The sequence below is a fragment of the Helicoverpa armigera genome, chromosome 14 (assembly GCF_030705265.1).
Source record: "Helicoverpa armigera isolate CAAS_96S chromosome 14, ASM3070526v1, whole genome shotgun sequence".
NCBI lineage: Eukaryota > Metazoa > Arthropoda > Insecta > Lepidoptera > Noctuidae > Helicoverpa > Helicoverpa armigera.
The window spans coordinates 10,713,778-10,726,331 of record NC_087133.1 but is presented as its reverse complement, the minus strand read 5'-3'; the positions used below and the strand labels follow the sequence as shown (position 1 = coordinate 10,726,331).

The 12,554-nt window shown below is 33.3% G+C and overlaps 1 protein-coding gene across 1 annotated transcript in view; it reads right to left on the bottom strand.

Annotated features, from left to right (window-relative positions):
- Positions 1-6,868: 6,868 nt before the first annotated feature.
- The window catches only part of LOC110375326 (uncharacterized), a 109,412-nt gene continuing 103,726 nt past the window's right edge, over positions 6,869-12,554 (bottom strand). Inside the window, exons 4-6 of the mRNA XM_021333401.3 lie at positions 9,291-9,424; positions 7,888-8,089; positions 6,869-7,142 (exon numbers count right to left, since the gene is read on the bottom strand). Of these exons, the coding sequence (XP_021189076.1) occupies positions 6,976-7,142; positions 7,888-8,089; positions 9,291-9,424 (503 nt within the window). The 3' untranslated portion in view covers positions 6,869-6,975. The remainder of the gene's footprint in view (positions 7,143-7,887; positions 8,090-9,290; positions 9,425-12,554) is intronic.

Genomic DNA, 12,554 nt, shown 5'->3' with positions numbered 1-12,554 from the left:
ACCTCAAACGACCTCATTTTAGCCCGCTACTTTCTGAGATTTTGCGATATGACATCTTCGCTACTCATTTTGTTCTCTATGACGTAGACTAGACGTATAACAGTGACTGTTGGTGGTTGGTGCATCTTAAAATTTTCCTTGTTACGCCTACGTTTATCTAAGAGTTGGCTTGTTTTATTTGTATGCAGTTTTGGATGTTCTTGTGTTCTTATGCAGATGAGGTGCACGTTCTAGGTTTGAATGTTAAATTCCGTGTTATTTCTCAGAAACCAAATTCTTGGAAGTGGAGCAAAGAAATTTCTTTTTTTTTTTGGTTTGGAATTTGGTTTTATGCTATTGATTACATATTTGTACCAAATATATACGTTTGATAGGTACAGGTACAAGGATATACTATTGATATAGAGGTACATATTTGTGATAAAACTCTGTGCTCTAGTGCTAACGGTCACTGAGATTATGCTCGGACGGACGGACAGACATTACGAAACTATAAGGGTTCCATTTTCAAATTTTTCTTTCTATAGTATTTCTCATAAATTCCATTCCAAATGTATAACACCAACCGAGAAATAGACATTACATAACTTCGAAAGATATTGTAACTAAAAACCGATTCATATCTATTGCTCCTTCGTCTTTACGAAGATAAGCATCAGATATTACGCGAACTGCAATACTCCATAGTACGTTAGTTCTAAGCCTTGAGGATTTTGTGGTATTTGTTCGTGCTCAAAGCCTGGTAGCTGTGCCAAGAGTAAATTGATGTTCATAGTGAAAGGCACTCTTTTCATTTGATCGCTATCGAAGAGGGTGTGGTATTGATGATCAAGGGTTCTGGGTGTACGTACCTACATGAATGTAGAGAGGTTGGTTTGATTGTATACGAAATTATTAAATCTTATTTTAGACTTCCTTCGGCTCGTGGTTTTACCCACATACCATGGGAACTTGTAAGTAATCCGCGCACCCGAATGAAAAGTAGAAAAGAATTTCCTAAATAGGACTTGTTACCGAGATTAATGAGTTGAAGAAAAGTTGATGGTTGTAAAACCAAAAAATATTTACAACTTATTAAACCTACACTCAAAGAGATTTCAATAAACAAAACTCTTCCCAGAAAACCAATAGCAGTCCAACAAAATAACAAAGACGACACACAAAGAGGATAATAATAAACAATTTCAATTCTGTCAATTGTAAATCCTTAGCCCGAGAAATACCGGGAAACTTACAGGTGCACTATGCAGAACGAAAACATTTTCTTGCCGACTTGATTCCCGTGGCAAATCCCGGCTCAATCCCGCCTCAATCCTAGCCTCCTCAATCACGGGAAAAACGGGATTCTTAGGTATACAAGAGAGCGATTTGCACTATAGTGTCGAGTTCGTGGATAAATTTATCTTCGTTCCACGATTACTTCCTTATGTAGATGGTATTTTATATATTTGAGGGGGAGTAAGTTATTTTTAGATTGAATTTGATACTGTTTGTGATAGGTTCAATTTGGGTAGTTTATTGGTATGTATGTTTTTCAGATACGGTAAATGTGGTAAAAATAGTGATGGAACAACGATTTGCTTGTTTTCTTTAGAAGCGCCATTGTTAGACTTGTTTATCCAGTTAGATTTGTAAGTAAGAAATATTACCTACATTGCATAAAACAAAATATTACAATTAAATACAAAATAAATAATAGCTCATGAATTTGCCAAAATAATGAATTGTCCAATTAATACATTTATTTAGGAACAGATTTCAAGGGAATAAGCATTATTAATAATTAAAAGCTTTACAATTTTGAATCCTAATTGTTTCATTGGATTTAGGATATAAATTGTTTTGTGTTAGTAGCAGATCGTGCCTAATTGAAAACAAACCTGGTAAATAAACACGAAGAAATTAAAAGTGAGCTGAAATTCAGACTGAAGTTATTTTTGTAGATATTGCACACATCAATGTATAAAACTGAAGAGATTGTTTTGCTAGATTGCGCTAATCTCAGTCAATAGTCAGTGGTTCGATCCAAAAAATATGCATACAAGAAAGATGGCCAATCTAGCCAAGGCCCACGTGAAACTCTGTGGGAGGATTTCTGAAGACCGAGCAAAGTAGCGAATCTTGGAAAGCCTCTGTCCAACAGTGGAATTCTTTCAGTTGAAACGGCAATCAGAAAAACAAGTTGATTATTATTATTTCATAAAATATTATAATACAACAAATAATACTGCACCTGAATCATTAGCATAACAAACAAAGGGAATCAATGCGCATCGCAGAGTAAATAATTGGCGCGAAGTTAAAGCTGAATAAAATTCTTGCGGCGCTTTGTGACGCTGCGGGCGCCCCTGGCGGAAGCCGCGGAGACTAACTATGTGATGGGGACATTCTGAATAAAGCGCAGAGTAGGGAGTCCTAGAGAATTTTTAAATATATATTAGGTGTCTTCAAAAAATCTTACATCTGTACAAAATTCTAATTTGGAACTTTGAAGAAGTTGCTTATTTTGAACTCCTTCAAAAACAGATCTCTTCACATACCTTTTCCTGCTTAAAGTTCGGAACTAGCGACACATCTGTATATGCACAAGTTGTCAAAAGGCCCAGTTTACACAAAGAGGAGTGGAGTGGAGAAGTTTTAAACAAGGAATAGTACGTATAGAATATTACTAAGTAGAGGGACACGATATGTTTGTTTATAAAGATTCTTATGGTTATTCAAAATCTTTCGAGGAGTCCGGGCCTAAGGGACTTCTTTTAAGAGAACTGTTAGTTGCTACCAATTAGAAAATCGGACTGAGTACCTAAATAACGCTTACGGTCAGGTTAAAAAAAAAAAAAAACAGTTTTATCTCCTTGCAATCTCTATTTCGTAACTACTCTATGCTACTAACCGGCAAGCCTCCCGCTATGTTTGTTCATTAGAGGTTTTAATTTGATTTTTCTAGCGCGTTCTAATTGCACTATGCTTATAATTCTCCACTCATTCATAGAAGACAATTAGGATGCACTGTTTGTGTTTTGAAATTGTTTATTTTTTTACTCTATGTTTCGACTGGAGGATTCTGATGTAGGAGTGGCGGTCAAACATCCTGATTTGTGATTAGTCATTACGAGTGTCTAAAATCTCGCTACACTTTGCATGTTTGCAAGATCCAAGAAGCTACTAAAGTCAAGCTAATTGTTTTTTTTACTAATGAATAAAACTGTTACTAAGCCAAAGTTTAAATTTTGTTTTTTAAAGTATGTACTTAAAAATACCTCCAACAGATTATAGGTACATATTTATATATCATAGAAAAAAAAAACTTACTCTCTACCCATAGTTAATACTGACCGAATATAGCTCCTTGCACCAACCGCTGATTTGATCAATTGACAGCAATGTTGACGGCCGATTATGGCTTGGCTGTCGATACAGTCATGATGCAACTAGCCCTAAAATTAGCAAGAAAAAATAAAGACAAAAAGTACCCATGAACTTTGTATCGATCTTCGAAGACAAAGTAGGTCCCAATGGAAGAATTACGTTAAATCCAACAACGACATATTGGACTGAATCCAGCTTAATTGGAGTTTAGATTGCACCTGAGATTGGATTAGATCAGAAGTAACTATTGTAGTTTTTTATCCGGTGTCGGGTAAGGTCGATCTTTTTGTAGTTTAATTACTGGTGTCTTTTTGAATAATGGTTGATTGTACATGTTGGTGGAAAAAATGCTCTGATTTAGTAGGTAGATTGTGTGTGACACTCTGTAAGTTGATACAGTTGACAGGCTGATAGTTTGACCGGTCTTGTAAAACAGTATGGTGTTGAATTGTACCTACTAAGTACGCACATTAAAACGGCCACTATCAAACCGACTCGACTCAACGAATGGGACAGATAAATATCAATTTATCATACTTTTGGTGCTATATCATAGGAATAGGTTAGTTATAGTACGAACACTGCATATTTCATAACAGACCACTTTCTAGATGGACCATTACCGAAGCTAGTACAATTAGCTGCTGTTTCATTCCTGTTATTGCCTATGCACAAAAATTTATAAGAATATAATCATCGGTATAATCATCATCTTTGTAGCCTTTTCCCAGAATTCAATTCTTCCCAGAAACTTTTAATCAAATTTTAAAATTATTATGAAGACACGTTTACATAATAGGTCCCAGCTATCATTTGAGCGTCTTTCGCAGTTGTTATGGGTAGTCAGAATCCAGAAAGTGACAACCTGATATTGAGTTGTCTTGATAGCTGGGTGTAGGAGTTCAGATAGGTAGTCGCTCCTTGTAAAACACTGATACATACCTAGCCGCATCGGCTAGACTAGAAGCTGACCTCAGAGTGGTTAAGAGGCCAGGTAGATGCGATTTGCCTCTTATATTGTTTAGAAATAAAACTACATAAAATATTTTCAAAAATGTATCTTTATTTACAAATTTTCATTGATTTAATAATAAAAACTTTTGACAAATTATTATCAACAATTACAAATTAATAAACAATTGGTGCATTGTGTTACATTATCATATTCAAATTATACAAATTGAGAAGTATAATTAGATATAGGAATTGGCCAAAAGTAACAAAAACAAAGCTGAGAATTAAATTAAGCATATGTGTGAGCATTTTTACATTCTATGTAAAAGAATTTGAATAGCAGATGTGATTTAATTTTATGAAAGTTAGTGCAACTATTTAAATATCGTTCTTCATATCTCTCCTCATAGTTACTGCTGACTAAACTGTCGGCCAATAGTGTGATACTTAATTTTGTAGGTCATTGTGGAATCCAAAAAACTTTATTTGGTCTAATACCTCATCCTTATATTTTACGCTCTGACATTTTCTCCATAATGTTTAATCATTTATTAGCCCGATCAAGCTATTGGCTGACTTAAATATTACAGCAGTACCTAATGCAAATATTTACTTGTAGGTTGATGTTTCTGACAGAAAATATTGGCAAAAAAAAATTAGTAAGGTTATACATAAAAATAAATAAAATATTATAAAACACCCAAATAATGTCAACAATTAGATTTCTGAATACTATTTACATTACTGTTTATCTTTTTACAGAGAATTTATTTCGATGTTAAGGTTAACTTTTAATAAATAGTAGGTTACATTTAGGTAAAGGTATTTTAGGATGTATCGTATAATATCTTACAATTGAATTCCTTTCGTTTGATGGTATTTTAGGTATTAGTTTTTTAGACAACAAAGAAATAACTAATGGCTCCGGTGGGTTCTTTTGATAGAAAAACGATGTTTATCTGTAGTTATTAAATAAAAGGAAAATATTTTATTTATGTTGTTTAACAAATAATAGAACTATTATCAAGATAGATTTAATAAGAATTTGGTGGTGAACAGTATCTACAACATGGCATAAGCTGTATATATGGTGATGTAAACTATTTGGAAGATATAAGCTAACAAAATATACATATTTTCATCACCAAGGAGTGTGGGGCTGCAGAAACAGTTTAATAGTGTCATGATTAACTCTATAATTGAGACCCAGACCAAAGAGTAGCGTATAGAAGAGAATTTAAACAACCAATTTTTTTTTTTTCCCCTCAAAGATACTTCTCAGTCAGTGAGAACGATTTTGAATAACGAAATTCCATTTGTTGTTGAAAAAATCTTCTCCACTCTGATCCACTTCGGTAGAATCTGGATTTTAAGGCTATATATTTTACAATCTTTATTTACCAGTTAATATTCCAAAGTACAGAATTTTGACATCGAGTTTCAATATGTTCATTCACTTTAGATGTTATGTTAGAAGCCAATACTTAAGTATTTATTATATTACAACTGTTAAGTTTATTTATACAATGAACATTTCCAATTATTTTTCTTCCAATTATCGTAGTATAAGTTTTTCGCTAAACTGTACATACATTAAGTACTATGAAAATTTAATTTTCTTTTCACTTAATCTATAGGACCGTATTATGAAATATTGAAGGTATCTTCACATTGCATAGTACAAAAAGTATAAGCACTATACATTTTGCATAGCGCTATGTCTTTTTTGCACTTTTAGACAAAATTTTATTACGGTCTGCAGGCTTAGTAAAACCTTTATAAATTATCACAATATTATATTTATAATTATTATAATATATTATAACTGTGTACAATAGATTGACAGATGTATTTACAAGAAGACTTATATAAGTGTTATTTTATAATAGAAAGTGGAATGTACAAAATGTGTTACACGTTAATATTTTTTAGAATTTTTGATATCAAATAAAGCGGTATTAATTAGTCAATAAGGTGATAAGGTGCGCGTAGTAAATTAAAATTAAGAGAATATAAAGTTAGGTTGAATTAAAAATTATAATAAAAACATAAAGCATGTATGTATATTGTATAATGGTCGCTCTCTATATAAATCACTATCATATTACAGTAGTTTATAGGCTATCCATATAAATAAAGCAAATGCAATATGGTAACAAAGTAAATTATCACTTCATAATATCTTTGTATTTATTTTTTATTTATCACTAAGAGACATGAGAGATTCTCAATTTATTGAAAAACTTAAATATAATTGTTATTAGTTTAAGTGCCAAGCCTGTTTAGATGGATAATGCATGCAATTAAGGAAAATGTATATTTAATTACAGCTTTAAAAAACTATCGAGCAACTGAAAAATCGGCCTTTTAGCATACCAACATTTGTTTGATTACAAAATAAAGCTCTCTTTTTCCTTTTTATTAGGTAAAAGGAGAGAGCCTAAAAAAAATATGGTTTATTCCGTGTTTCTATTGATAATATAGACCTTAAAATCAAATCAATAAGTCTTTCAATTGAACGAACATACAACGTCTAAACAGGCTCCCACAAAAATCAAACCAAAACCAATCACAAATGCAGTGCTTAAATATCGTGTTTAAAATTAAGTATTTATCAGACTAAATTCGTATTTTTACACCTTAAACATCATTTTAACCGCCAACTAACGAAGCGAAGGCTGCTGGGCCATACTTTTCCTCATAATCTTCGTAGTCGAGGATTGGCACCAAGTAGTCCTGGCCCATGACTACTGGCAGAAGAAATAGTAGGAGGAGCAGGATCCAGCTTTGGAAGCACTTGGATGCGCTGTTGAGGGTGACTGGAATTTGAAAATACAATATGTTAGTATAGATGCCAGTATTGGCTTTAAATGCTTCGGTATAAAATACACAAAACTTGTATAGTTTATCAACCAATGTCGTGTTTAATTTAAAGCAAACATCGAGACAATCAAAATACAAAAAGGTCCAAATCCTTTTTAGCAGATTAAAACGATTTTTGGACAAAATTAATCAAGCTTAGGTCGCATATTATTACGTATAAATACAATTAGATTCTATCAATCTTCAATTTTCACAATGCCGCCTTACAATGTGTTCAGAATCCATCTAACCTATTTCATTGTACTATGTCGGATAGCAATATAACATTTCAAAAGCAGTAAAGCTGCTAAACTGCCGAGTGTAGCGTTACGCACGTAGCAAGATAGATGGCGCTAGTAGTCCATGAACTGCTCCATTTCTACACATTATTTCCCTTATTTACAGTAGCACGTTTTATCGTAAATGTCCAAAGTATTCTTAGAACCTTAGATTGTATTTAAATCTTTTAAATTTTTCGTTTTGCTATGATTTCCTAAATGTATCTACAAAACAGATAAACTCATCACTTTTTTAATTTCAAATATGCTATAAGAGCTATTTCAAAATGTCAAGCTAGTTGCACGGTTCCAAGGAGTCTCATAGAGAAGAACTCGCAAGATACTACATAGATACATACTCTTAGAAAAGGAAACAATTTGTATACAATAGTTCTTTTACAGTAAAGATGAACAAAATACTCACTCCTCTCAGGTCTCGGATCCGTATCAGGTGTAAAGAAGTCCAGGTTAGCCGAGTTCCTGTACACATCATACACTGTGGCTAGACACGCGACCCTCAGTCGGCCTCCTTGGAACATCTCCGGCGTGACTTTCACGTCCGCCTTCACGCTCGTCCAGAGCAGACCACTCTCTGTGGGGTGGAGACTCGTTTCTGAAGAGCGGAGCTGGAATCATATAGAAATAATGTTATTTAGGTATTTAGTTATGGTTATGTACGTAGTTGATGAGATAGGTAGAAAGGACAGTGAAGTACAAAGGCATTACTGATAGTGAGCCAGAATAAATTAGTAGCTCATTTCATTTTAGTTATTTCTATAAAGTACCGAGAGTTATTAATACCTAAGTTTTGATTTAATCATTGGTACTCGTGTTACTGTGGCATGTTCAAGGGTAACCAAGTTTGCCTTATTGTATTTTAAGATAATTGAACGTTCAGGGACTCACTAAGCTAAGTAAACAGATCCTATTTGCAAATATGAAAAGCTTTAATTAACTCGGAAAACATTTCAAACTAAGTTCTACCCCCAAGCCCTTTAAACGCCTTTTTATAATCCATTTTCATAAAACCTAGAAAATATTACTATCTAAGAAGAATAACGACCAATTTATCATTTTAAAGTAGGCACCTGTTTTCACAAGCCCTGTTGAAATAACTAACAAGTACCTAAGTTACAGGTGGCCTGCGAACTGATCTAATTACGAAACTTTTTCATTCACAAATTAGGACATTTAAAATATTGCAAGGTGAAACTTTTTCGTTGAAACAAGATTATTTTGAATTGTGTACTGTTTGTGAGAAGAAATTTTGTTTTTGTGAACTACCATCACTGATATTCGTGCCAAATATCAATCTCTCTCTCTCAGTATTCTTTACATTTGAATAAGGCTTATATCAGCGCTTTCTGACGTCAAAACAATACACAACCCCCAAAACGCCCACCGTTTACCAATATCAACGTTATATTTCTGGGAAGAAGAAGTGGCAACGAACTCCCCAGCAACACACTTCCGTCAGTTAGGTTTGCTTGAGGACGTTATCCAAGTGAATATATAATTATAAGAATGAATTATAATATATAACAGAATTCCCTGTGCATGGTTATAGAGTTTTCGTACAAATCAGTAAAAACATTCGCAAATCAGATAAAATAGGATTCTAAATGAGTTTTTATTTGCTAGATAAATAGTAACAAAAAAAAATTAAACCAAGTCCCAAAAACACACCGTAGAAGTTGGTGTCTAGTGAATGATATGTTTATTTCGCCACCGATTTCTAGGCCGATGCACCTAAGAATAGTTTTTTTTTGGGATAGTCTTTCCTCTTTTTCGGGAAGTCGGTTAAAAAAGGGTAAACAGAATACTCACTGGCTCCTCATTGATATATATGGTGAGGTTAGCACCAGGTCTTGCTGGCGAGGAAGTGCAGTTCGCCTGTAACACCTCACCAGGCTGGTAGCGATCCTTGTCTGCCTTCAGCTGGGGCGGGTGGTGCGGTAATGCTGGAATTTGTTGAAGGAACTTGTTATCATCATCATCATAATAATCTCAGCCATAGGTCGTCCACTGCTGAACGTAGGCCTCCTCCTTAGATCTCCACAGATACCTGTTGGAGGCGAACTGCATCCAGCGTCTTCCAGCGACCTCTATAAGGTCGTCTGTCCAACATGATAAGAAAACAAATAAAACGTTTAAAGTTCCAGTCTATCTAGATGAGAGACAGTCTTGATTTTTTTGCGTCAATGTTCCATGATATTAATGAAATGTATGCGAGAGAAATTGGTGCGTCAAAACCCACTAGGGCTGCGCGATTGTTTGGAAGAGTTACCACCCGGTACATAATAACGGTTCTAGAAGGAACACAGGTGTGTTTATTGGCGGAGAGTTCCAATAAATAACAACATAGTCTGGAATTGGTAGAAAATTTTTCAAAGCAAAATAATATACAAAATAATTTATATTAAAATTGACTATCCACAAAATATTCAACTCTCTGATATCTGAACACCAAAAACAACATTAATCATTATTATTATAAAACCTAGCCTAAAGGGATTTCGAAGAAACGCGTGGGCACTAAATTGAATCCTAACAAAATAAAATACTTATTCAAATGGAGATGGAAACCCTAAAATACGTGTTCTCTAGGATTATTGGGGTCCTATGGGAGCCACTTGATTTCAATGTTCATGTCCATGCTTTGACCGGAATATCAAGTTTGTTTGTTTTATTTGTGACGATGTCAATGATACACTGTCATGATCTGTAAGTTAAATGTACATAAATGTGTCTGTATGTTTGATACTCTTTCAAATAGGATTGACGTTGATGTAACTTGGCAGTAATACAGCCGTTATTACCAGGCTGTGTCTCATGAACCATTGTGGTTATTTTTTTACAGAGGATTCATTACCTATATATTACAATGATTCTAATAGATACTAACTCTCACGGTTCATGAGATACAACCTGATGATAGTGTGATTGACTGACCGCCACACGTTTTCCCATACGGGTACGGAACACAAACATTCAATAAAACTTTCCACACCATCATTATAGTCACTTTGATGAAAAAAATAATGTAGTTACGTCAAATTAATATTATTATCAGTAAAACAATTAATATTCCAGGTTCATTAGCTAGAAGGTATTATTAGTCATTCAATTGCCTTGTAACTTAATACCTGATTATGTAACAAAATACCTTCAGAAATAGGTCTATTGAGTAACATGATTGCCTATTGTCTGTCGTTACGTCTATTTGTCCAAAATAAGGTAAATTATGTAACATTGTGTTACGTATTTTCTGATGAAGTGTTTTGTCGTGACATGATAATCATAATATTCTGATATTCTATTTTTATATAATTTATTTCATATATAATATTGCCTATTATTTGGTAACATTCCTCGTCCTCGAACTCATGCATTTATGTTCTTAGGAGATTTTGCTTGATGACATCTGCGATAGTTATTTTTTGTTCTCCATAAAAAAGTACTTAAAGTACAACAAGCCTGTATTTTTAAACCTAGATGTGGCCAGATCTCCGAAAGCTTTTTTAATAATTTTTTTTTTTGAATAAAATTTTATTTTGTTTGAAAAGAACGTCTTAAAAATAATAATAATGTTTTACAAATGTTTGAACACCATTTTTCCTATTTTCTAGACGTGTTAGACTGATATAAATATTTTTGTGCGTCACTGTACCGCACACTATTCGAATCCTACCTTTATATAATAAATCCTTCAGCCTATTTCACAAATCATATCACGACTGACAATAAAATAAGAACAAAAGAGTCAAAATATGCAGAATAAACACAACTTACTATGTTTGTTTTATTTACCGTTTATATAGGAGGATTTTATCTTCTAGTAAAACAAGATATACGATATATTTCCTTGTACTACATAATTTGAAAATAAACATGCTATGTGCTGTCGTAAAGTATAGCGAACACGGAGTCAAAATATTTTTGGGAATATATTGCGTAGTCTTATCTATACATATAATAAAATGATAGGAAAGTCAAAACTGTACATTGAATATTTTTTTAAAAGAATACTTGGGGTGTGATCTATTATCGATTCTGAATCCAAATATATAGTTTTTAGAATTTTTGTCTGTTTGTCTGTTTGTCTGTTTGTCTGTATGTCTGTTTGTCTGTATGTTTGGTCTCACTGAACTCGAAAAGTACTGCATAGATTTAAATCAAATTTTGCATGAATATTACCTGGGGGCCGGTTCAACATATAGGATATATATTATCACGCTATCACCTACGGGGGATGAGCAATGAACGATAATTTCTGTTAACGTTTCTGCAACAGCGGGTGCAATAATGACACATATTTGAATGTTGAACTTTGTAAGTTTATCGGCCTATTATCAATCTTTACATAGAAAATAACGCTTTTATAAGTAACTTGAGCAAAAAACTGAATTTAAAGAAATGATATCCTAAAATTATAGATGAAGAAAATCATGCAGAAACAGATGTGCCATAAAACTGGTAGTAGGTAAAATATCAATGAGAACAGACTTCACTTTGTCATGGTATGTTCTTACTTTCAAGAAAAAAATATATGACAACGTGTGTATTTCGCTACTATAAAAACACTATAAGAAATATCAGCGCATCATCAGGGACATTTTTATAATTCTTTCACCATTAGAAAGCTACATTATCTGCGAGTAACATAGGGTATATTTTATCCCGGTGCGGGCAGTAGTTTCCATGGGAAGCGGCACCCACATCCCGAAGAAATTATGAACTTCCCCACATTCTTAAAAACTCTACATATGTTGTTCTGACATAATATAAGCTATACCTCTCATAAACATGAATATCCATTAATTTCATCCAATAACAAACATGCATCACACTGAAAGTGCATTGCGAGTCTAAGATTTTATTATTATAAAAAAAAACATTGTAATTAATATTCAAACATCCTTAAAAATAAGTTCCTGGTTTTAATACACTTTTCGAGTAATGAAGAATGTAGGCAAAATACGACCGAAAACATTGTGTCACTTCTAAAATTAACATCAATGGTTATAACTACCTGTCCCAATACGTCAACAAGATGTCATCAGAAGACATGAGTTCGTTCGTTCTGAAAAC